Source organism: Lepidochelys kempii, chromosome 6 (genome assembly GCF_965140265.1).
Source record: "Lepidochelys kempii isolate rLepKem1 chromosome 6, rLepKem1.hap2, whole genome shotgun sequence".
Lineage (NCBI taxonomy): Eukaryota > Metazoa > Chordata > Testudines > Cheloniidae > Lepidochelys > Lepidochelys kempii.
The window spans coordinates 64,784,117-64,811,366 of NC_133261.1; the positions used below are offsets into that span (position 1 = coordinate 64,784,117).

General features: G+C 41.2%; 1 protein-coding gene across 8 annotated transcripts in view; it reads left to right on the forward strand.

Annotated features, from left to right (window-relative positions):
* Positions 1-27,250, forward strand: part of RAD51B (RAD51 paralog B) — a 716,515-nt gene that overhangs the window by 427,155 nt on the left and 262,110 nt on the right. For 7 of the 8 annotated variants that reach the window (XM_073348429.1, XM_073348426.1, XM_073348430.1 and 4 more), the window contains one exon: positions 14,343-14,465. The exons of the other annotated variant lie outside the window; for it this stretch is intronic. In XM_073348429.1, the coding sequence (XP_073204530.1) occupies positions 14,343-14,465 (123 nt within the window). The remainder of the gene's footprint in view (positions 1-14,342; positions 14,466-27,250) is intronic. 8 annotated transcript variants of the gene reach the window in all.

Sequence of the window (27,250 nt, forward strand, 5' to 3'; positions counted from 1 at the left end):
GAGAACGATGTTACAATCACATATGCACGCTCTCTCCCCTTGGCAATCAACAGCTGTGAAAGGAAATAATGAAAAAGAAAGTTTAATGTAGTTTTAGGAAAAATATTGTTGTCCTTTGCTCTTTACACAACAAACATAATATGAAGGAACCACACAGGCACGGTGGGGTCAAAATAATCATGGTTACTTAGTATACACAACATTCAAGACCTAGCTACACACATGCTGCTGCTCTGGTTGGGTTCTGGTGGCTGCTAAGGTATAACAAACGTGGTGCCAGTGTTCCACAAGTGGATGATCCCCAGTCTGTTGTATTGGACCCAACCTTTGGATCTCACCTGCTGTCAAGCCTGCTGTATTTGGGCAGAATCCAGACAGTCTTTCGTTCTGGCCTCTCAGGGTGCAGACTCCCTGTTTGTCCCCTACCCCCTTGGCATATGCAAGTCTGCAATCCAGTTGCCCTGGGCCCTGAACTGGCTCCCACAATCTAGACTGAAAGTTACCATCGTAAATGCTATTAATAAAAGAAAAACGAATTCATAAATTGGCATAGACTTATTCCCAAACTGTCACAATCAGTTCTTTAAAAGAAATAATCATTGTGAGGGGTCTGTCATTGGGATAAGTATATCCTCGATGTAGTATGAACTTATTGTTTGCATTAATAATACTCTAGTGAGGGTGAGGTGGCCTTTCCATTTTAAACTACTACAATGCTTAGTCGCTTGTTCAAATATATATTTTCTCTATATGAATTTAGTGCTGATGAGAGGCGCAGCTTAATTCCCCAAGATAGTGAAGTCCTGTTTTTCCACAGGAGAATTCCAGTATGGGCAATGAGAGTGCAAACTTCCCCTTCCATTGACCCAGCAATCTGCATCAACACTAGTCTTGTGGGCCACCTTTAGGGGTAAGATGATTGTTCACTATCTGTAACTACACAGTTTTGACTCCCCGTTGAGATGGCCAGTGCTTTCCATGTCCAAAGCACGATACAGACACAAATCCTGATGACACTTCTGAGAGGCGGCTGAATAAGATACTATTTCAGTTTTATAGATTGGGAAACTGAGGCAGCTTGCCCAGTAAATGCAAACCACTTGGTATAATTTTTATGGGAAGGGACAAAGCTTGCTACAGCAGGGGCATGCGGTTCCTGAAACACCTTGCCAGAGCCATGGCAAAGAGGTAGGTAAGTGAGGGAGACTTTGTATTGTCACATATACACTCACTGTATGTGAACACGATAGAAAAATTAAATTCTGCATTGAGCCACTAAAACTGACACTAGACTAACTTTTCTAGGAATTATGCCTCAGGAATAGCCTGTGAATATACATTCCCTAGTGTTGATGTAAATATACATTTCTGGTATAGGTACACAGTACAAAAAAATTTATGTCTCACTAGAAATCTCTGTTTAGGAGCTGGTTCTAGTGGTTTGAAAGTGCAACTGGAGGTGGGCCTGAGATATTTCTAGTCTATTCTTTTACCACACTAATAGACATGTATCAACCTACAGTGCAGTACCTAACATAATAGAAGTACAGTACTATCTGAGAGCCATACCACACCCATTGAAGCCAATGGAAATCAGTCTTAAACCCCTTGCCACTCTGAAAATGTACCCATGATGTTGGGTAGCGTTCCATTGCTGATATAAAGATTCTTGGAACAATTATCCTCAGGAAATGGAAACTTTCAAATGAAGCCCTGAATATAGCAAGCATACAACAAAGAAGAGAAAACAAGAGACCCTCCAGATGTATCTTTTTGGAGTGACTGAATTTCATGTATTTTGGATTAGGGAGATGAGGCCCAAGGGAGGGTGCGGAGAGCAAGAGAGAAGAAATTCTGAGGCTGCTTCTCCTTGTTTGCTCTTTTATGTGATAGCACAACACAGTCTTTATGATTCCTGCAGCAGAGCTATTTATACCTGATGACTTGCCTAAGGACAGCTTCCTGTGTTAGTGTTTTTCCACTTTGAGTCAAAATTAAAACAGGTTTCAGAGTAGCAGCCGTATTAGTCTGTATTCACAAAAAGAAAAGGAGTACTTGTAGCACCTTAGAGACTGACAAATTTATTTGAGCATAAGTTTTTGTGAGCTACAGCTCACTTCATCGGATGCAACTTAAAACAGTAGCTTTTCCACTAAGCTACTGTTAATAAATTTCAAACATTATTTGAATGATGAAGTAGAAAACAGAACAAAAATCTCCTATTCATCTGTTTTTCTGAGTTTTCTTCTGTTCAAAAGTGGCTTGTAGTGAAGGAAAGATCTGTCTTATGCGACAGGAGGAAGTAAGGCTCGTGAATGAGGAGGGAGACAGAGGGATTATTCTATCTACAGAGTGGGGAACCTGGGTACGAGTGGTTTCCTTCCCAATATGCCCAAACCTGCTATCTTTGAAAATAGGATTCAGATTAGCAGTGACCTTCACCTATGACTCTGCTGCCTTCAGAGGGAAGATATATCTGTCCCACAAATGGCATGCTTCGTGATCTTGTTGCATCTGGAGGGAGGGAGAGTCAGTGAACAGTGGCTCTCGTGTGTATCTCATTGTAATTGGCATCTCATTTTTGGATTTGGTTTCCTGTCATCTGTCAAAACTCTCTTGGATACTTTCAGTTCCTGTAAAAATAACTGCCTCTCCAAAGAACCTCTCACAGTGAAGTGGTGATTTCAACTTCCTTTTGACTGAGTTCCAATTCATGGGATAATGGATCTTTTTTTCTCTTGGGTTGCTGCTTTCCCTGCTCATCTTTATAATCTTTTCTTAATGAGCTTGGCAAAAGTGGATGTATGTCCCATTGCAGATAGTTTCTGTGATTATTCATGTCAGGGAGAATGGTTTCAAGTATTTCAGCTACCAGTGTGACAATCATGCTATTTTAATTCAGGGTCTGTGGAAATCCAAGTCTCATGATTATCATCATTATTTGATTCTGCTAGTGTCCAAGACGTGCTAGGCATTTTCCAAATAGAAATAAGTCACAGTCCCTGCCTGCAAGGAGTTTACAATCCAAAGTCAGACAAACGGATGTTAGGGTAGTGGCATGCCATCTGTGCATGCCCCAGAAATTAAAAAAACATGGTTTAACTGGTGGCCCACAGGTCAGATACAACCTTCAAGATGATTCTGTCCAGCTCCCAAACATGCATTGTAGAACAAAATGGTGTGCTCCACACAGCATAATCTCACACATACAGTGCATGCGAGATCACATTGTGTGGAGGACGCCATTTTGGACCACCTAAGGCATTCACATATATAACTGCATGCCTTACTAAAAATATCACAGTATGCCACTAGGTTGGGGTAAAGAATATAAAGTATAAGTAGAGAGATGAAGATGGTGCTTGGCGGTCTCTTAGGATAGATTATGGCTTCCCAAACCTCTGAAAGCTGAAGGCCCATTCAGGAAAATGAAACCAGTCATATCCTTCCCTCCTTGTCTAGCCTGGGACGGCACATTACACTCTTTGAGAGAGGCTGAGCTTCTCAATATAAGTCAGCTAAATTCCTCCTTGCAACTGCAAAAGTGAGTCTTTAAGAAAGACTCAAATGCTGAGAGTGTAGGGATGAGTTCAGGAAGGGTGTACTTTACCTAGGGGACGGCATGGAAGAAGGCACAGGAGATATTTATTTGAGAAGTTACTAAATGGCAGGTGAAGTTGACATTTGTGCAGCAGAGGTGGATGGAATTAGATGAAATGATAAAAGATTAGCTGGGAGAAGTGGAGTTATGTTGGACTTTAAAGATGCTGCTAAGAAGCTTGAATTTGATGCAATAATGGAGGGGAAACTAGTGGAGGGTTTCAACAGAGGAAGGGGTGACATGGTTAAAATGATGAGGAATAAAAATGATTTTAGCAGTGAAATTTTGTATGGACTGGAGAGGTACAACATGGGACTTTGGAAAAGGTGATCTTTTTCATGTTCATCTTTTTCATCTTCCTTTTTGTCCTCTCAAAATATTATTTATATTTGTACTATATGTTCAAAACTAGAGCCAGCCTTCAACCAAAATGTGGATCCAAACACCTATAGTGCAACAGAAATAATAATAATAAACTCTTTTAGCCTTTCTTAGGCCATTTCTGCCTAGCATGCAAACATCTTTGTTAACCCTCCCCAAATGGATGCTCTTCAGTTTGATGACTTTCTTCTATATACATGAAAGCAGACAGGCATATATGATGTGCAGATAAAATATGCAGTAATAAGGGGACATACATGGGGAAGCTCACATCTGTATCCATACTTCCCCAAAGTTCAAGGGAGATAAGATCATAGGTTTAAGTTCAGCCTACTAAAGAGTTAAGGACTAGTCCTAAAATTCTGATTTTCATTGATTCATACATTCCAAGGCCAGAACAGACTACTGTGATCATCTAGTCTTGACCTCCTATAACGGGCCATAGAATTTCACCCAATATTTCCTGCACAAAGCCCAATAACTTGTGGTTGAAGAGGAATAGCCAGTTTTCCTCCTCCCTGATACAGTGCCTTCCAGTGGCATATCAAACCCTCAGAAAACTCAACTGTCCTCCTCACCTCTTGAGGTGCTCTTTCCACAACAATTGTGAGGGGAAAGCTTTCACTGGTGCTACTCATTCTGTACCTGTTCTGTGGGTTAGAGGGAGTTTTGTCTCCAGGGTTGTTAATGTAAGACTTTTCCCCTACTGTGAAATCACATGAAAACTTTTTAAAGGGATTCATTTTATAACATTCAAATGACCTGCCAGATAGCGTTTGCATAGGTCTTTGCTTAGCTTCTTGTGTTGATCTAGAAACCTAGTGCTCAGTTTTAACTTTGTTTCCATACTTGCCCCTACTAAGTTAGTTTCTTCAAAAGACAAGAGTATCAAATTCTATGCCACGGTTTCCTCTCAAAAGAACTTTTTTTCTCTCAGAGATGAATGTCTGTAACAGCTGTGACTTTCATTCTCCATAAATGCATTCTGCATAGGCACATACCAGACCTCATATATAACAGATTAGGTACCTGTGTGGGTGGATTTACTGTTAAAGCTTTTTAATTAAGGTTGTTGATAAAAGCCTATTTTTTTTATAGTAAAAGTCTGGATTCAACAGAGGTGTCATTTCAGGATAACTCAAGGAAGTGAGGGATCAAGCCCTAGTCTCTTTTTCTTGAGCCCTGTTTTGATTTCTAAGCGCCTTTTCACCCACAAGGGAGAATATTTACCTTTTGGAGACTGCAGATTAGAATCAGGTCAAATGTTCATAATAAAGAGTTTGGGGTCACAAAACTTACAAATTCTGAAGAGGATATAACAGGAATCCTACATGTATGCAGAGTGGGATTTCTGGGATAACATGGGGATGGAGACCACCTAGCTGTGATAAGGGTGAATGTGTGTTAAAGTGCCTGAAAATTAGGAGCATGGAAACTTGAGCATTAGTCAAATTGTCATTACACGTTGGTACAGTTTGCTGAGCCTTTAACTAGAGTCCAACCATCTCATCTGATTCACATCTGCAGTTCATGGAACACTGACATTAAAATATCAAGTTACCCAACAGCATATTAATGTTAACATTTCAGAAGTCTTGTTAACTTCATAACTCCCTTACCTCCCCTCATTCCTATCCCACTGATCTCACAATATCTTGCTCATACTGATACAGAACAAAAGCCAGTAGCAAACTGTAACTTATTGTCACTATAGAAATACCTCTGAGTGTACCTGTCTTTGCATTGAAGCCCACATTTGTCCCATCAAAGCAATGTGAGAAATTACAATTGTCCCTTTACAGGAACAAACATTCATGAAATTTTAAAGGTAAAAATTGGTTCCCTTGGTTTTGTCCCATTAAAGTGGCTATCAAATTATCTGTATCATGTTTTATTATTTAGAAATCTAATACTAATTCCTTATTTCTTTTGAAGATTAGACATCTCCTAAAAATAAATATCCACAAATTACAATATCCTTTCCCTTCCATGTACATCGCAAAGGATTCACTGCATATCACTGCAGTATATTCCCCCAGAATGTATTTTAGTGTCTCAAAAGACTGGCATGAGTAAAGATCACATATCCTAAAAGTTATCTTTTTTTTGAGAGAGAGAGAGGAGAGCTTTCATGAACTCCTGCATGGAGCTCATCCAATTTCCTGCACCTGTGGCATAATCTGTGAAAGATTGTGGCGGGGATCATAGAAGAGAGAGAGGTGGAAAAGATCATCTGGTGCATTCCTTTGCCCAATGTAAAATTGATCCCTTCATACCTATTGTCCTGTGCTTTGTCTAGTCAGATATTAAATATCTCTAGTAATAGGTATTCCACCACATCCATATTCTAATCCAACAATTCTCAATGATAGATAATATTCATTGCAATTAAGCCTACACATTTATCCTTTCTTCCTTTTATCCTGTGACCCTGTACCCCACATTTTACAGTGTTTCTCCCCAATATTTTATTGCAATTCTTAGAGCCCTGGCTTGTACCTAGTTTCGTAAACTTTTTTTTCCTGCTCAGTATGTGGGAGCTGGTGGTGTCTAGCACTTTTTGAAGAGCCGCTTATTTCAGTTTAGCAGCCAGTTTTGAAAATGTACTCCTGAGGTAATGCAAAATGCTTTAGTTCAGTATCAGTTTGTTTCACAGACTCAACCCTTCAGATCACAATAAGTCCCACGTTATATTCAAATGACTAACTTTAAAACTACTTGTTTAGGCCCTGATTCAGCAAGTCACTTATGCACACGCTTACAGGTAAATGGCTTGGGGTTGAAAGGTCAAACCCAGAAAAGTGACTGACACACAGTATTCTAAATATTAGGTTTGGAATAACCAAGCATTAGTGCCATGTGCGGCAACACACTGGATTCCTCTTAAAAATATCCATCTAAGTACTAACCATGGCCTGGTATTGCTTAAATTTGTGAAAACTGATAAGATTACACCCTAAGATAGTAATGGCTGCAAGATAGTTTCATTATGGATGCACAAGACAATGCAGCACTCTGTGATAATAATGTTTGGGTTTATGAAATAAATATCCAGTAAGTGTAAAGCTTAGCTCATGCTGGCAGTGGTTTTCTCTCAGCAGAATTGGTGTCTTAAACATGTCTGGTGGCACACATTAAATAAAATTAGTCGTGGGTTTGTTTATTTGTTCTGAATGTTAATCCTGAAAAACAAAATGCTAAAACTCCTTTCAGATTTTTGGGCTGGCGCATGTATATTTTTTTCTTGCCAAAATTAGCATTTTTTTCTTCTTGCCAGAATGAGAAGTTGACAGATTTAATATCTAAATAACAAAGCAAAACACACCATCTCCTCTGAAAACCTGGAGGATAACTAACTTTGTTGACAGTCAGATGTCACAAATGAGTGTGCTACTGCTTCTGATTAACACACAATCTTTGTAGATTTTGTATCCCAGCCATGCTTGTGTATAGGAAAATGAAATAGAGACCATTAATGTCCTAGTTAAAAAGTAACTATAAAAAGATGTATATATTCCTCAGAGTTCAACGTGTAGTCAGCAAAAAAAGAATATATGCTGTGAATTGGAAAGAAACCAGTGACTTTGAAATTGTATCCCCCTCTCTGCCATTGGCATATCCATGCTCTCAACCTGACTGCAGCTTTTAGCTTCCACCACATGTTTACGTTAGAAATCTGTCTGTGCACATATAGAGTTTGTTCTCTTATGAAATCATGTCTCGGGGGAAGGATAATTTAAAGCCATTTCCTTTTGTTATGTCTGAGCTGAACTAGACTATTAGGGCTTGTTAACGCAGGATAAACTCAAGACCTATAACTGCCTTCATCTGTGGATTATAGAATCTGTCCAACAAATTGCATTCTGATATTACCAGAATAAGGAACAGGGGGGCATTTTGTATCCAACGCCACGGCCACCCAATAGTCACAGGCATGGAGACCATGTCATTTTGGGGCAGTGGAGACTGAGATTTTAAAAGTCAAGTCAGGCTATAGCTAATATACATTCAGATTTATAGCCTGCGTCCCTCCTGCTGCATAATGGTATGACAAAACCTGCAGTGGTTATTTGTAATACCAGAACTGGTTTAAGAGTCTCTGTCAAAGCTACTTTAGACTACAAGGGCTAGATTCAGACTTTAGGCATAGCCCTGAGCAAGCTGCGAGACATAAGGTGCATAAGTAGCCCTAGGAGATACTTAGAGGCACATCTCTAAGGCGATATTTGTCCCCTGCTTCCTCCTTGCTTTTGCAGGGTAGGAGGATGATGGTATAGCACTTTAATATTGGCCTATTCTAGCAGTAAATGTTATCCCTTGCACTGGCACAGACACTGTTCAGTGAGTAGGGTAGATGGGACCAAGTCTCGACCCACTCCCTACCTCTTTCTTTTCCCTCCCTGCCCACCTCCCCCAGGGTGGAAGTAAGATCTACTCCTTTGTGATTTAGCCCAAGGTCCAGATAACCCAGGTAGGGATTCAAGGCAGACCATTACTTCTTTGCAAATCAGAACCTAGCCAAAAATCTAGCCCAATCCCAAGTTTAGATATTAATTATTGGTTATTTATAGACAGGATAAACTTAAAAGTAGGGCTGTCAAGTGATTTAAAAATTAATTGTGATTAATTGCATGATTACAAAATTAATAACAATCACACACTTAAACAATAATAGAATACCATTTATTTAAATATTTTGGGATGTTTTCTACGTTTTCAAATATATTGATTTCAATTACAACACAGAATACAAAGTGTACCGTGCTCACTTTATATTTAGATTACAAATGTTTGCACTGCAAAAAAACAAAAGAAATAGTATTTTTCAATTCACCTAATACAATACTGTAGTGCAGTCTCTTTATCATGAAAGATGAGCTTACAAATGTAGAATTATGTACAAAAAAACTGGATTCAAAAATAAAACAATGTAAAATTTTAGAGTCTGCAAGTCCACTCAGTCCTACATCTTGTTCAGCCAGTCACTCAGACAAACAAGTTTGTTTATATTTGCAGGAGATAATGCTGCTTGCTTCTTGTTTACAATGTCACCTGAAAGTGAGAACTGGTGTTCTCATGGCACTGTTGCAGCCAGCGTCACAAGATATTTACATGCCAGATGCGCTAGATTCATATGTCCCTTCATGCTTCAGCCACCATTCCAGGGGACATGTGTCCATGCTAATGATTGGTTCTGCTCAATAACGATCCAAAGTAGTGCGGATGGACGCATGTTCATTTTCATTATCTGAGTTAGATGCCACCAGCAGAAGGTTGATTTTCTTTTTCGGTGGTTCAGGTTCTGTAGTTTCTGCATCAGAATGTTGCTCTTTTAAGACTTCTGAAAGCATGCTCCACACCTCCTCCCTCTCAGATTTTGGAAGGCACTTCTGATTCTTTAACTTTGGGTCGAGTGCTGTCGCTATCTTTAGAAATCTCACATTGGTACCTTCTTTGCGTTTTGTCAAATCTGCAGGGAAAGTGTTCTTAAAATGAACATATGCTGGGTCATCATCCGAGACTGCTATAACATGAAATATATGGCAGAATGCGGGTAAAACAGAGCAGGGGGCATACAATTCTCCCCCAAGGAGTTCAGTCACAAATGTAATTAATGCATTTTTTTTTTAATGAGCATTATCAGCATGGAAGCATGTCCTCTGGAATAGTGGCTGAAGCATGAAGGGGCATACGAATGTTTAGCATATCTGGCACGTAAATACCTTGCAATGCTGGCTACAAAAGTGCCATGCAAATGCCTGTTCTCACTTTCTGGTGACATTGTAAATAAGAAGAGGGCAGCATTATCTCCTGTAAATATAAACAAACTTGTTTGTCTTAGCAATTGGCTGAACAAGTAGGACTGAGTGGACTTCTAGGCTCTGAAGTTTTACATTGTTTTGTTTTTTGAGGGCAGTTATGTAACACAAAAAAAATCTACATTTGTAAATTGCACTTTCATGAGAAAGATTGCACTACAGTACTTGTATGAGGGGAACTGAAAAATACTATTTCTTTTGTTTATCAATTTTACAGTGAAAATGTTTGTAATAAAAATAATATACACATTGATTTCAATTACAACACAGAATCAATATATATGAAAATGTAAAAAAAATCCAAAATATTTAATACATTTAAATTGGTATTCTATTGTTTAATAGTGCAATTAAAACTGCAATGAATTGTGATTAATTTTTTTAATCATGATTAATTTTTTTTTAGTTTATCGCGTGAGTTAACTGCAATTAATTGACAGCCCTACTTAAAAGGTTTAGAGGCTTGTTTCAGATAAATAGTCCTAAGTGTGGATGCTTATCTGAACCTCTTGTCTACAAAATTGGGCTGTAAATCTCACAAAAATATATTTTCTGGTGAGATTTTTAGTATTTCTTGCTTCTGTTTGAGGTGGAAAAAGAAAGCACTCTTTCTCTGTGGTAGCACCCAGATTCAACTAGGAAGTGTGGCAATGCACAGAAATGAAATATAAAAACAAGAAGTTAAAGCAACCCCCCAGTACATTATAACGTGTTCTAATTACATACTTGCTAAAAAAAATTCACTGTTTTTAACACTGCCTGAAGCTACTGTGTCCCCTCCACACTCTGGCCCTAATTTTTAGAAGAGACTGTTGATTTTGGATACCCAATTTGAGAAACCTTAAATGGGCTTGAGATTGGGTGTGTGTATTTGGCATTTTCTGAAAACCAACCTCCTTTTAAGGTGTCAAGTTGGGCATCCAAAATCACTTGTCACTTTTTAATATCTTTGCCTGTGTTTTTTCATTAGTAATCCATAAAAAAACAGATTGAGAATATTCCAGTACTAACTTGGAGGGATTCAGTTGTACTACTTTTCATTCTCCACTGGCATAATCCATGAGAGAGAGGGAGCAGAATCATTCACTGGTCTTTTTTACAGACACTAGGGATAATTCAAACAGAGGCCATACCCCTGTATTCCTTGCCTTCATCTTGGAGTCTTGAGGAGGCAAGATATGCAAGATTAAGCTTAAAGTGTCTTGTTTCAAAATGGACTCTTGTTGAACTTTACTCTACTGCCCGATTCATATTGTTTACCTAATTTTCATGAGAACTTATAATAAAAAGAGTCAAATTAATCTCTGGTGTAATTTTTACTTCAAATGGCCTTACACCAGGACTGAATTTAGTCCAGGATTTGCTGAATAATGTGGCTCTGCTTTTTGTGACCTCACCTTTTGTTCTCTCTTCTTTCCAAAGCTACTTACAATTCATATGTAATGTGTTCTATACTTAACTTCACCATGAGAAATTTAAAATATTTTGTGGTGTTTTTAATGCAGAAAGCACAAATCAATGTAACTTAAACTTTAGATCACAGAGTGCAGGGTCAGCTGAGTAATCAGTGAACAGGAACTTCACATCAGTGAAGAAAAGAAATGGAGTTACATACTACGATCTCCTCGTGTGCCTGGAGAGAGGCTAACTTAAAACACAGACACTACAGAATTCTTCAGAGTATATATTGGTTGCCAGCTAGACTAAAACTATCTGGTGTAGGATGTCACAGTTGTTGGAGACATAAAGGAATTACTGTGGTGTTGGATATAGACTTTGACCTCATCCTCACTTGAGAACTTTGAGCATGATAGCAGGATCTGAATACTTTATGTGAACAGTTGAGTGCCCTTGTCGCTCATTGACTGTATGGGAGTTGTGAATGTTCATTTTCTTGCAGGATCTAGCCCATTATGAGTTAGTAGCGTTAGAACAAAATAAAATACATCCGTTACTATTATTTCTTGGCTAACAGTGCCCCACGTTAAGGAGTTGTAATCCTAGGTGCATCCAAACGGACAGCCCATAACCCATCCAAGTAGTCCTGTTATAATCACTGTGGTTACCTGTGTGTGTAAAGCAGGCAGGATTTGGTCCTTCTCCTTGTGCACGATTCCAGAAATATACTATATGTGGCATGCCTTACAGAAGATGAAGTGAGACATCATTCTTATGCGCAAAATATATTTTCCAGCATAGATGGGGAAAAATCCTTTGCCGTTTACCTTGGATGACTGATTTTTGACTATTGGGCACAGCTATTTATTCTTTACTCAACTTGCAATGGGTATGTATTTGTTGGGTGAGCCTCTCTTGTTTGCTTTCTGTCCTTCTTCTGTTGCTTAGAACTAGATTGTCTTGGGACTTATTTGACTGCACATGAGAGTAAGAGATAATGTGACCCCACTTGCTTCTCTTTCCTGTTCAGATTGCAACTCTGGCTGTGGTGGGGCAGAGCTGGAGCTGCTTGGCCAATACCCGCCACTGTGCGCAAGAGTGGGGAGAGGGAGAGTGTGACATCCCCTAGGGTACAGTCTGGACTGTTGAACCGCTGTGTCCCTTTAACTCTCCAGCCCAGGGTGCCTTTTACACTGCTTTGCTAGTGGTCTCTCCAAGCAGTCTCTCCAAGCTCTGCTCACGCATGGCCATTAGCATGGAAAGTCACTCCTAGCAAAGTTACATGAATGCTCTCCCAGCTACTCATGAACTACATACAGGGAAACACCTGCAACTTCCCCAGTCTTGCACCTCAGGAATGTGCATCTTATACTGTTCAGTAGACTCCTGTGCAGTATAAGTTCATATTAGTTTGACATTGCAACAAAGGGTAATGTTGATATGCCCCAGCCTTGTTGTCTCAAGTGGAGTCCCCAAGCACTTCAATCCAAATACACACTGGATTAGGTAAAACTGTGAAACAAGTTTACTAACTAGAGAAAGATCAAATTTAAATTATTTACAAGTGGAAGATATAAAGGTCAGAATTGGTTACAAAAGATATAAAGAGATAAAATCACAATCTAATTCCTAACCTTTATCAAGCTAGATGAGATTTGAAAGCAAAATGGTTTCTCTCACCCCAAACTTTCAGCAGTCCATACTAACTGGAAAGTCTTCCCCCCACTCCCCCCAGTCCAATGATGCGCCTATTGTCTTTCCAGTGATCTTGCTGCAATAAGTAGAAATGGGAGAGGAGAGGTGGCCAGAGGCCTTTTTTTCTCCTCCTTATATCCTGACCCTTTTCACTGGAAACGTCCTTGCTGGGTCATGCAGTTCCATTGGGTAAGTGATCTGCCAGCTGTCCTTCAGGTGAATTACAAATACCCTGTTCACAACTCCCCTGCTGGTGAATCTCTGATTAAACAAGTAACGGTCCACCCTTAATGATGTGTCTTGATAACTTTTCAACGCAAGTAACTAATTCAGAGTTACCAATGTGCTTAAATTTGCTTGACATGTTAACTCTCTTTTAAGATCTGTATTTCCATGTACATTGCTAGCTTTTAATGTTGGAAGGTCTTTTTAATATCTTGTAATAATGATTGAATTGTCAGTTGATCTCCATTATTCTGTGTTTGTGGTTACTTTATGTTACCAGCATTTTGAACAAAATTCTTTAAACCGTTTTTAGGTGTCTTAAATATAATTTGAAAAGAATAATTTACAATCAAAAAAGAAAACCACCCACCACTTTGAAAATTTGAGGACTGGAAGAATGTAATATAATCTAGGACTGGAAGTACCAGTGTCAACATTAAAAAACTGGAAATTTTCCCAATTCTTGTAATATATGTTCTTTAATATTTATATTACATTTTCGGTTAACTTATTCAAATGTTGTAACCAAAACATGATCCTAAGGTAAATTCAAACTGTCTGAATTCCTTCCAATGGCAAAGCAAGTCAATTCAGTCCAACTTTGCATCAAACAGGGCCCCAGTCAAGAAGAAGAAATTGCGGTAGCATTCCTTGGTAAAATACACATCAGCAACATTCACTTAAACAGAGACAGTGATTTGTAAGAACTTTTTTTTAAATGTATTTTTCAGTCATTTGTTTCAATGGGTTTGTCTGGAGTGTATAAATTAGCACAGAAGTTGGTCTATTTAACAGGACTTTCTGAAACTCTGGAAAGGTTGGAAATTTAAGCTTGGTGCAATTGTTGCACAAGGCTCAGATTGAATCGAATTGCTTTGCCCATCTATGGTCACTTATGGTTTTGAAAAGAGAACAGAGAGTATGTTTATTTTTGTTTATTTGCCTGACTCCTGGAAGTGTATTATTCCAGTGTTAAAACATGCAAGGATTGCCTTACTCTCAGGTCCTGTTCTCTCCAGAATCAGTTTTGTTTACTATTTTCATTCATCCATCTCCAGAAGTGCTGTAGTTTTCTGTAACCCCACACAATCAACAGCTGCCACTCCCTCTGTATTAAACCCCATACAAACCAGGAGAAGCCATCCTGGTCATGAAAGCTGGGACTTGCTTTTTCCTTTTATATCAAGTTGCAGGGTGAAATCTTCAACTTTCTATTTTCAAAGTGAAAAACATAGGAAACAATATATTGATGAGGAGAGAGAAATCACCAATATGCGTTCTTGTCATGGTTGGAGCTCCTGACTCCCAAGATTTGACAGGATTGGAAGAAGGATCCTCACTGTTGAGTAAGTGGTTGAAATGCTCTTATCCTCCATAAAGGTAGAAGCTAATCTATAGTAGGGGTTCTCAAACTGTGGGTTGGGACTCCAAAGTGGGTCGCAACCCCATTTTAATGCGGGCCCCGGGGCTGGCTTAAGACTTGCTGGGGCCCAGGGCCAAAGCTGAAACGTGAGGGCTTCAGCCATGGGTGGCAGAGCTCAGGTTGCAGGTCCCCTGTCTGGGGTTGAAGCCCTGGGGCTTCAGTTTTGGCCCCCTGTCAAGGGCAAAGGGGCTCGGGCTTTGGTCCCAGCCTCCCCACCCAGGACAGCGGGACTCGGGCAGGCTCAGGCTTCGGGCCCCCCTCCTAGAGTCTTGTCGTAATTTTTGTTGTCAGAAGGGGGTTGCAGTGCAATGAAATTTGAGAAACCCTGATCTATAACATCCTTCTGATTTAAACTCAAGACATTTTAGTTTTCTGTTTAGTTTGTGGCTGAGTGGTTCCTTTTTTCACTTGTGGATAGTTTGTTTATTCTGTGTTAAGGGTTATTATTTTCCCCTTGCTGTCTTGGGAATTGCTTGAGCAATGCTGTTTTATTAAAACTTATTATGTCCTACTGTAGATGCCAGCAGGTGCCATATAAAATAAAAACGTTATCATTTTCAGTTTGCCACGGACTCTGAATGACCAGTGATGGTCTGTTTAAACTAGGAGCCTTTCTTGGGATACCTGATCTGTGAAGGTCCTTAGTGTGTACAGGACCATCCTTCTCATGAGAACTTTTAAGAGACTGAGGGCTTGTCTACATGAACACTTAGTTTGTGGCAAGCTGGGGTATGATTCTACCCTGCACTCGCCTGCCATACACTTACTGCCCCTGTGGACCCTACTGCTGTGCATTAACAGATTGTTCATGTGATTTGATCTAATCCCGTTTCAAAGCAGGCTAGATCAAAGTGCACTAACAAAGTGCTAATGCATGGCAGCAGGGTCCACACGGACAGTTAGTGTGTGGCACGGTAGTGGGGGTCGATTCACATCCCAACTTGCCATGAACTAAGTGTTTATGTAGACAAGCCCTGAATGCCATCAGTGTGGAGTCCCTCTATGTGGAACCATTTGTGGTCACCACAGCTTGGATAGGGAATGTTTGGAAGTCCATTCCTGGTTGCCTCTGAACTGCCATTAGGTGAGCAAGGCTTGGAAGTCATCCATTACCTAGAGGCAATGTGAGAGTCCCTGTGATCCTCACTTCTACTGCAATCGTAGGGTCCAGTGAATTAGACTGGAGACATGTCATGGAGTACTATTAAGACATCCAAGCAGTCACTTGCTACCTTATACATATCCTTTTTGCCAAACTAGTGAGTCCCTCTAACCTCTCCTAGGGCAGGATATCTTTTGTTTGAGCCATGTGTGTACTCCAGTGGGGACAAGCTGGGAATTTCAGTAGTTTATCATGAACCTTAGTGATTCCAGTTCCCTAGTGGTGACACTGATTTATTTTTTGACACACTTCAGAGTGAATTCCTCAATCAGGCAGTCATCCAATGGGGAGTGCATATGCTCCCAGTGTGGTTTTTGCCTTCTATATCAAGACCTCCACCTGCTTTACAAACAACTTCTCTAGGGTGTAAGATAGGTCCTTCATCCAAAAGAATCCCAGAGTAACAGCTCAGGGTTTTGAGGCACACTACTGGAAATACAGCCAATCTCCCTCTAGCTATGGACATCACCAGCACCAAGCTCTTATGGAGAGGGTGGAAGACATAGCCAGCAGCATCCTCAGGGAGGATATGCTTTTTCTAGACAGCTTCTGAGACAGGGCAGCCGTGTGAAACTTATGCTACATTCTTCGTCATTAGGTCCAAAATAGGATGCAAGAGCACACAGCCTTATTGAATGAGGGTTCCTGGCCTAGGTAACTCCCAGCTGTGGCTCTTGTAGATTCTTTGACTGCTTTCAGTTCAAAATAAAACTGTCTTATACTTCTTCTGTAAGAACTAGGCAAAGGTGGGATCCTCTCCTGCAGAGTCACTGTCCTGGTGTTTGTCTTAAATAAATCCACCACAGGAGAACCAGCAGCTAAATTGGTCTGTCATGAGTGATGTGTGACAGCAGGCCTGTCTTAGCCACTAATGGACATTTGTCTATATAATAAAAGTCTTGTTGTAATTGTTAGTGCCAGCTCTGAATATGGTAGCAGTGGGATAATACTAGAGCCTTTGCAAAGTTTAATTGAAGTGCATGGGCAGCATTTCATTGGAGAAGCTTTCACAGCCTGTTTGGGCTCTAAGCAATCTTGTCACATTAGCGTTCACACTGGAAACATCCCTAAATTCACAGATGAGATGCTCATGCTCTCCTGAATTGCTGGTCTGTAAATTTTATAGTGGGAATGAATTGATGTTTTACTCTGTTCCTGCTCATGCCCTGCAGTAACGAAGATAGAAGAAAGAAAACTGACCCATACCTTTTTGAGGATTGTAGGCTTGCTGCTCAGTGCGGTATATTGGCATGTGATAGAGACAGGTACAGAGACTGTAAACCTTGCTTCTCCGAAAACACACCTCTCTAATCCCTTCTGTCCACCAGGAGCCCCCAACCCTGCTGTAAAAAGTCTGTTTTTTAGAGTGATTTGATTCTCACAGCCATGGATAAAGGCACCCAAGCAGTTCTTGTGCGATTAAAAAGTGGAAACTTTTGCTAGAGGCTGTAAACACAAAGGGCTGCTTTCTGAAACCACACAAAGATGGGAGCCAGATTGGGGCTTCTGCTCTTGTGCGGAGTTATGGGATTTTTAAGGAAATCATTAACTCTCTGGAAAGTATTGCTCTTTGGAGAGTCATTGTGCTAGATTCTAGGGTTCAGCTCAAATGCAAAGTGCAGGTCGTGTGTGTGAGTGAGTATGACAATGGTTTAAAGATCACTTTCACCTTCCCTTGATCATTGGGCTGCTCTGTGCACTTTAGGGGCTGTTCCAACTTATTTCAGAGAGACAAGGTAGGTGGTAATATCTTTTATTGGACCAGCTTCTATTGGTGAGAGACACAAACTTTTGAGCTTCACAGAGCAAGTTGGAACTGATTATTACGCATAAGGGGTTCACACATGCTTTAGGAGACCTTTTAAAATGAAGTGGGCAATTAAGGGTTAGCAGACAGTGGGGTATGTTACTAATTGTTGTAATGAGCCATGAAGCCGGTGTCATGTTAAGTCCACGGTTTTTAGTATCTAGCAGAGTTATGAACGTAAATTTCCAGGCTCGTCTTTTGAAGGTGTTGTGCAGGTTTCCTTTGAGAATGAGGGCTGAGGGGTCCTAACTTATTTCAGGCAGTAACTGCTAAAGAGATCTGAAAATGTGACCAGGGATAAGCATATCACTGAGGCTGCTCAGCCATGCCCACTTTCCACAACATCATCCCCTTTCACTGCTATGCCAGCAACAGAGAGGGAGATTGTATTGGAGCCTCTGCATTGGCTGTGTGCCACCCAAGTCTCACCCTTGTCCTGGCGTAATCCTTCCAGGGCCAATTGTGCCAGTTTTCAGTTCACATTCATTTAGTTATAGGACCAGAAGTTCTCAAAGTGGCTGCCCCGCATCAAGGGATCTGAGCCATTGTCTTTTGAAGACTGTGTTTAGTTAGCGGATTATTTAATATAAAATGCTATTTTAAAGGTTCTGAGTTTCCTCTCCTGCACCAGGTATTCCTATTTTCATCAACAACCATTGTTTTATAGATTGTACAATAATTTTGATTCTCTTTCTTTTCCACTCATACTTTCTTATTTAAATGACCATTGGCAAAATAAAAATGAAACAGAACAGTTTCTTTAACCTGTTCCTGATGATATCTGAGGTTATTAAGACTGAAAGATTTTGAAACATCTTCTTTACTTTTGCCTTTGTGTTGTTTGTTTTTTCATTTCACTCTGACTGGAGAGTGAAACTCAATTGTTTAATTATTGTTTGCAAAGAACAAAGATGATGAAGAGTGCAGTATAAATGCCAAATATTATGATCAGTTTCACTTCCCCAGGCTGAGACACTAACTCAGTGCTGTTTGCAGTGTTTGGGTTTCCAACACTGCATGTAAACTTGATATACATAAATACACGCACACACACATGTTCACACACTTTCAGTAGTGTTCTGAAATTACAGCACTGGGCATCTGGAGATCTGGAAAAATCATGGAGCAGGTCCTCAAGGAATCAATTCTGAAGCACTTAGAGGAGAGGAAAGTGATCAGGAACAGTCAGCATGGATTCACCAAGGGCAAGTCATGCCTGACTAATCTAATTGCCTTCTATGACGAGATAACTGGCTCTGTGGATGAAGGGAAAGCAGTGGATGTATTGTTTCTTGACTTTAGCAAAGCTTTTGACACTGTCTCCCACAGTAGTCTTGCCAGCAAGTTAAAGAAGTATGGGCTGGATGAATGGACTATAAGGTGGATAGAAAGTTGGCTAGATTGTCGGGCTCAACGGGTAGTGATCAATGGCTCCATGTCTAGTTGGCAGCCAGTATCAAGTGGAGTTCCCCAAGGGTTGGTCCTGGGGCCGGTTTTGTTCAATATCTTCATAAATGATCTGGAGGATGGTGTGGATTGCACCCTCAGCAAGTTTGCAGATGACACTAAACTGGGAGGAGAGGTAGATACACTGGAGGGTAGGGATAGGATACAGAGGGCCCTAGACAAATTGGAGGATTGGGCCAAAAGAAATCTGATGAGGTTCAACAAGGACAAGTGCAGAGTCCTGCACTTAGGACGGAAGAATCCAATGCACCACTACAGACTAGGGACCGAATGGCTCGGCAGCAGTTGTGCAGAAAAGGACCTAGGGGTTACAGTGGACGAGAAGCTGGATATAAGTCAACAGTGTGCCCTTGTTGCCAAGAAGGCCAATGGCATTTTGGGCTGTATAAGTAGGGGCATTGCCAGCAGATCGGGGGACGTGTTCGTTCCCCTCTATTCGACATTGGTGAGGCCTCATCTGGAGTACTATGTCCAGTTTTGGGCCCCACACTACAAGAAGGATGTGGAAAAATTGGAAAGAGTCCAGCGGAGGGCAACAAAAATGATTAGGGGTCTGGAACACATGACTTATGAGGAGAGGCTGAGGGAACTGGGGACGTTTAGTCTCAGAAGAGAAGAATGAGGGGGGATTTGATAGCTGCTTTCAACTACCTGAAAGGGGGTTCCAAAGAGGATGGCTCTAGACTGTTCTCAGTAGTAGCAGATGACAGAACAAGGAGTAATGGTCTCAAGTTGCAGTGGGGGAGATTTAGGTTGGATATTAGGAAAAACTTTTTCACTGTGAGTGTGGTGAAACACTGGAATGCATTACCTAGGGAGGTGGTGGAATCTCCTTCCCTAGAAGTTTTTAAGGTCAGGCTTGACAAAGCCCTGGCTGGGATGATTTAGTTGGGGATTGGTCCTGCTTTGAGCAGGGGGTTGGACTAGATGACCTCCTGAGGTCCCTTCCAACCCTGATATTCTATGATTCTATGATCTGGCTTTGACATAAACTTCCTGAGGGACCTTGTGTAAGTTTGAACCTGTTCGAGAAACTGGCACAATACTGCATTGGGGGCAGTACAAGCTGTGCTGTCCCAGAAGAAAACTGGAGCCCTTATAGAGCTCTGTGGTGCACTGTAGGGACCACAAACTGCTACAGCCTTTCAAAGAATGCTGCATATTTTCCTGTGCTGGATTGTGGAGGATAAAGGGAGCTATGGCTCTGCCTACTCCCCAATTCTGCTTGCCCCTTTTGGGGTACTGTGCACCCCCTAGGGATCATCTTGGTAGCAGCCCTGCAGTCCCTGGAGTGCAGGGGCTTATATTCTGTACAGCTCTTACATGGTCATACAGAGCGGGAGGCTTCTTACTCCTCACTCCACATTGCATGGCCACATGAATGCAGGGCAGGATCTAGCCCAAACCTCTCCGTTCTCAATTTCCTAAGCCTATGCAATGGAGATGATTGTGCATATCACACAGAGAGACTGTAAGCCACTACCTCATCAAATCAGGATTCTACAGGGAAGAAGGAAAAAAGATTACTTAGAAGACTGGTAGAATTTTTTGGAGTTTGTTGGAAGAAGACATCATTGCCTGCTATCAAAACTGATAGTTTGAGAACTTTTCTTGGAATACTAAGGAAGGGAGAAATCTCTTCAACAATAGTCAAAAATAAACTCAAAATTAAGATATTAAAATAAGGAAAATAGATTAGGGGAAATGACAAAATCTTAATATTATGTAGAGTTTTGATAGGACAACTATTAAATAGGTGATGCCTCTAAATGTAAGAAAAACAGAACTTACGGACCTAAACATGAGATAGTGAAAGACTTTAACGGACGCTATCAACTGATGAGACAGAAGAGGAAGATAAAGAATAGAAAAGCATCAACCATAATATGTGATCAGTACCACAAAGTTTAAGAAAGTGACTGGTAGCAGGTCTTGTCAATATACCTTTAAAGTCTTCTATAGGCCAATTGATAATTGTGTGTATATACACATTTATCTCTTTTCAAGTTGCAAAACAAGTTTTATAAGATTTCTGTTATAAAAGAATGGATCTGTTAACAAATAAAATAAAAATTGTAACAAGCTTTGAAATCCTCTAATGGTAGGTGCTATAGAAGTGGAATATTTTTAATTCATTGACATTTGACAGGGAGGTGCTGTAGTTTGCACTCCAGATGCAGGTTTTGTGTGTATTAAATAAAAAAAGGTTAAAGAACCTACTCATCAGATTAATGTTTTCATGAACTTAAAAATGAAATAATTGAAGACCATTTTTGTTTAGATTTAAGCATTTTCTGAATGTGTTTGTAGATATTATAGTGCTGTGCCTGAAAGTGAAACTGATTCCAAATTAAGTCAAATATAAAAAGCAATCAAAGAGCATCCATCATTAAAAGTACATTAGATTTTGAAAATGCAGTTTGAATAATCTGATGTTATTTCTAACACAGCTAAGTATTGTTTTAAAATATATGATTTTTCACCTTACAGTTGTCTTCTTAAAAATTCTCTCTCTCCCAAGATACATATGCCTCCCAGCACCAGAGTATCTGAGTGCCTCCTAAATCTTGAAATTTAGAAATAGCAATCTCTCTCTCCCTTTCCAGCCTGTAGGAGATATAGCTTGAGTAGTTCATAGGTTTTTTGCTTGTCTTGGTTTGTGGGTGTTGTGCTTGTGGTTGTGATGAAATGTGACGAAATGAGTTTTGCCTTTGGCTCTGAAGGCAGCTAGTTTGTGCCATTCTTTATCTGTTCGTGGAGTGAGTTCCAGAGTTTGTGAACTGTCTGCCTCCTGCTGAACTCTGAAGCTTCTCCCATTAGTCAACAGTTTAATGGTTCTAATAGAATGCAGCAGCTGTTGGGGTGCAGAGGGCATGGAGGGAGCGGCTATCACTTGGGTAGCGATGTCCAGTCCATAGAGGGCTTTGGATATCAGGGCAGAGACCTTGAACTGAACTCTGTATTCTGTGGGGAGCCAGTGCAAGCACTGAGATGAACATTTATTGGGGTTTATCTATACGAAGACTTAGTGCGCAGCAGGCTGGGGTGTGAATCTATAGTACACCAGCCTGCCACACACTCAGTGGCCATATGGACCCTGCTACCGCCCACTAAAAGTTCTGTAGTGTGCTTGACGCTACAGGAGGGTGTGAGGAGCGAGCAATCAAAGAAATGAGGAATGAGAAGACCAGAGAAGAGCAAGCAAGAAGTGTGTGTGCAAAGTGATCCCGCAAGACGCAAGGAGTGAACTCAGGGCCCTCTTGTTACTTCCCCTTCACTCACTCTTCCTAGATCCCAAGCCCTTTGACTCTGCTGGGCTCTGGATCAGTTTCACTTAGTTACTTTTCCTTTGTTCATTCACATCTAACACAGCTCATTTGCTTACGCACTGCTCCCTGCTCCTCTTTTGCTCCTTCCCCTCCTCTCCTCTCCTTGCTCGTGAAACAGGAGATACATTTTCTTATCAATTATATGTTTAAATAAAAATTAAAAATGGCAGTGACTGGAGCACTTCTTCAGTGGTTAAGTTTGAGCAGTCACTAAGTCTGGCCAGGTAGAAGAGCTATTAGTTAGTAGAGAGAGAGTCTCGGGAAGAGCAGAGAAGTATACTTTGCTTTCGCAGGAGCTGTGACTGTGATCCTACCTCTGACTAGCCTGCAATTGAAGATTCTAGAACATGTGAGACAAATGCCTGCTGTGATGGGGATGACCCAGTAGGGTTAGCATTGGGAGACAGGACAGCAAGGACTTAGGCCCTCCTGCAGATCTGCCTCCCCACCCCCTCTCTTTTCTTTTGCAGTTACACACAGTGCTGTGGCTCAGGGGTCATTTGTTTCCCACAGCTTCACAGAACACTGTAGCAGAAAGGGGGACAATGATCTCTCACAAGGGGCAATGTGAGTCCTCCTTTCATCTAAAATAAACCCCTTCACTAGTGCTGGGAGGCCTGTTGTGTGTGGGTTTTGTTCTGTTTTTTTTTAATCCTTTTGCACATAGTTCCAGCGTGAAACACTCTGCGGCTTCAATTGATATAAAGCATCTAGGGTTTTTTTTTTAATGGCCGACTTTTGGCGTGTTGCAGCCTGAGGTGGATTTTCTATTCAGCTTGAGCACATCAGGAAACGTCCCTTCTCCTTTTCACACAGCTATTAGAATCCAGAGTCCATCTGGTCGACGTCGTCAGAAAGGCTGCATTGAGAAAGCAAGGAGGGGAGGGGGCAACTATCTTTAGCTCCCCTCTGCCAAGCACAGACTTCTCGCTGTACGCTGCTTAGCAGAGTCTGCTCACTGAACATGTCAGGAGGATGCCGATTCAGTGAATTCACTATCCTAACAGTTGCTTGAAAACCCCGGGGGCAGCTATTTATGGACTCAATAGTCAAAGAATAAATAATAACAGGTGGTGTCTCCCCAATCTGAAGATGTAGTGGAATTAAAATTCTATACCTGCCCTCTAGAGCCTGAGAGCCAAATTGTTGGGGCCTTTGACTATGACAGAAAAGGTTGTTCTAAAAGTTGGGGTTCCACACTCGGTGCACATCTATCTTTCTGTGCTTGCTGACTTGGGCACTAGAGGGACACTGATTCACTCTTAGGATCACTTGAAAACAAAGGTATAACTCTCTCTTCCCTCAGACATCTCTTTGTGCCATCTCTATATGTTACTTCTACTCACTTGCCCTCTCACCCTTTCTTCACACAGCCATCCTTTACCCCGTCATCCCACTGGCCAGGTATCCCGCTGCTGCCATGTCCTGCCATAATTCGCCCTGCCACCTTCTGTCCAGCCACCCTGCTGCTCTGCCAGCCTCCACTCACCACCCTGCTACTCTCCCCAGATGGTTCTGGAGAAGCTGGATGTCAGAGTCCTGCAGAAACATCTTTCTGAAAATGAGAGAGCTGTAAATTAGCTGAAAAGGCAAACTTGTGACCTAAGGGCACCAGATGTGACATTAAACTCTCAAGGCAGATCTGTGTGTTCATTAGTTACTAAGTTGGCAGGGCAGCAGGCTTTCAGGTAACATAATTTGCCATCAGAGGCACTTTTTGCTATCTTTTTTTGTAGTTCCCTGCTCCGGGTGAATGGGCCTTGGTGTGTTTTTAGCAAAATTCTTTACCCAGCCCTTTCTTATGATGAAAATTCATTGACCAGTGACCCTCTAGGAAGGGTTGCTTATTACAAATTAAATCAATGGTCAGAATATGAGAGGAATAAAAACATTATGAAATACTAAGATACAAATTGTTATACCAGTTTGGATCAGTGGTCCGTCAAATGTGGTATCCTGCATTCAGTAGTGGCCTGTGCCTGATGCTTCAGAGGGAAGCAACCATAATCCTTCCCACTCTGCTTCCAAAATCTCACTCCATAAAGCACCTCACCACTGTGCAGTGCTTTCCTTTGGTGTGGGGGAGACTCCTACCTGGCCTCTGCAGCAATGAGTTTATACTCTGGAGCATGAAAATTGATTCCTCTTATCTTAGCACACACTGTTACTACACATGTTGCTATTGGTCATGAAATGATCCACCCACCCTTTCAAAGCCAGCATTTAACTTGGTGGCCTCGTGTTGTAGTGAATTCTGATGGCTAACAACACACTGCATGTACACCCCTTTATTTGTTTTCAATTTAAATCTTCCGTTCATTTCACCAAGTGACCTGTTATATTTATGGAATTATTCTCTTCATAATCTTAAGTACCTCATCTAAATTACTTCTAACTCATTCCCCTTGCAGCTGAGTAATCCTAGTATTTGCATATGTCAATCCCACGGTAACTCTGTCTTTATTAACTTTACGTGGATCTCTTCAGTGTCAGTGCATGTATGTCTTAGTAAATGGCTGTGTTGTCTGGACACAGAGGACTGTTCTGTGTGGCTGTCATCATGTTAAACTGATGCCTGTAGTATACAACGAATGTTCAATCTTGAATTCTTTTTCTAAATCAGTTCCAGCAACAATCAGAAAACCCACCTACCAAGGATCACTTTTCTGGTTGACTATTGTTCTTCTCACATAGTTGAGATCACTCAGCCTCATTCCATTCCAGCATCTGAGGCAGGGTGTACTGGCCTTGAAATGCACCGCCTGTTCTTCTTGTGGTCTGATCCTATATTCCATACTAACACGCCACAGCCTGAAAAGGCCGTTAAATAGCTTGGTGAAATGGTTAAGCAAGAGTTAATACATATAGCTTTGGTGCCAGTTGCACCCCACTGCATGTTTGTGTTTGTAAAATGTACTACATTTTCTTTTGCCTGATGTAAAAATATAAGGTAAATATACAGTGTTACCATGTGATGTGCATTTCACTGACCATGGCTCTGTCTCGTGAGAATCTCACTGGTAGTTTGAAGCCAAGTTAGTGAAAGAGCCACTATCATTATTTTCTGTACAAGACCTAACCTGGTGAGGAAACTGAGCTGTCACCCTGACAATACCAAGTACTGCAACTCTTTAGTTTGGGTTCATTTGTGGCAGTTATGTCCTGGCCTGCATTAGGGTCAGTGAAAAGCCCCACCTCCTTCTGTAGTGATCCAGGTGGGATTGTATCTCCCTCCTGGAGCTTTCGGGGTATGCAAGACAGGTCAAGGGGGGTTTAAATTATCCTCCTGGGAATGTTTAGCTCACTTAACTTGCATGTGCATTGCACTTGCATCTGCCTGACAGGTGCACTAGGATTCCACAGCATTTTGGACCACAGAGGACAGGGAGTGCTGGAAGGAAGACAATTTTAGACTTCAGAGAAAGAGGAGAGAAAGAGAGACAGTTCTTGGGACAGGCCATCTTCCTGCCACCTAGTACAAAGTTATGTGAAGTACTAGAGGCAGAGGCAAGGTGCCAATAGGTGGGTGAATAGCAGGAGATGGGGCCACGGTGGGGAAGAGATGTGTGGTGGGGTGGCAGGTAGTCAGAATAGTTAATGGGGCTGTATTGATGTTCTTTGGTAATTTTTAAAAATGAAATTGCTCTGTATGCCAATTCACTTTCTCTACTCAACACTACCTTGGATGGTGAACTCTGAATGCTTTGGTAACTGGATTGTGAGGTTGTTAGTTTCACTGTAATGTGTGTAAATTCCTCTCTCAAATGTGCTCAAATGCTGTTGTATTACTGTGTGCAGCAAACACTTTCCAAACATACAAGACATCCCTTTGCTTTCTAGACAGGGGTGATGTAGCCTTCTGATTCAACAGGTGCATTACACTTCACTCTTCTTGGATGTGATTTTGAGTTGTAGTCAAGAGGGGAACTGTCGACCTGTAGAAGCACCCTCTGCCCCAGCAACCCTAATCGTGGCCCAGTGCAAAGGGAGAGGGCCTGGAGAGCGAGCCCACCCTGCACTCATCCCACAGCAGTGGCTCCTGTCTTGTGGGTCTGGGTACAGCTCCCTACTCTGGGCATTGTGACCTGGCACCCGGAGTAACAGCACCACTCAGGTTTGGCACTCATACTTTCATGATTTCTGTGGGTTCAGCTGAACCAGGGATCTGTTTTTCCCCTCTTTGCCCAGTGCTAGAACCCCCCAGTGTTACTAAATGCTAATGTTATGGTTGGCCTCTAATTGTCTCCACAGTTAGATTGCTTGTGCACTTCAAGCACAGACCTGTGCCGTGGCAAGGGAAAAAAAAGACAATGATAAAATAAAACAAATCCCTTAACTCCATCAATAACTCAGCTTGTAGAGCTCAATATAAACAAGGTATAAAATTGTTACAGTTACACCATCAGCCTACTTCAAATGCAAAGACCCAAAGAACCTTCCATTAGGTAAACCTTGAGCATCTCCTCTGAGGCCATGGGCATGTCAATATATCCCACCCATGTCTTTGAGACACACAGTGAAGCACTTGACTAAATTCAACGTGGTGACCAAAAATGTGGAACAGCAAAAAATCTAGCAGTGGTGGGCTGTGGAGCTGGTAAATAATGAGCTTGTTGTCTCACACCCCAGTTAGAGCTCTCAAGAGGTTCTTATGTTGCTTGCATTTAGCAAGAGTGTAAATGAAACCCCTGTTGGCCTTGCCAGATATTGGCCTCTTCCATGACCTTGTTTGAATGAAACAAAAAGTCATTGGTGGAACAAAATTTCATAGCTAGGAACTTGTTTGAAAGAAAAGGGCAATTCTCTCAATTGGGTAATTGGATCACCATCCCAAGTGCCTTTGGGCTTATATCAAATACAGAAGAAGGGGATTAATAACTTCAGTGTGTAAACGGACTTCAGGCAGGTTCCAACTGTAACATTTCACTCAAAGAAACTCTGGG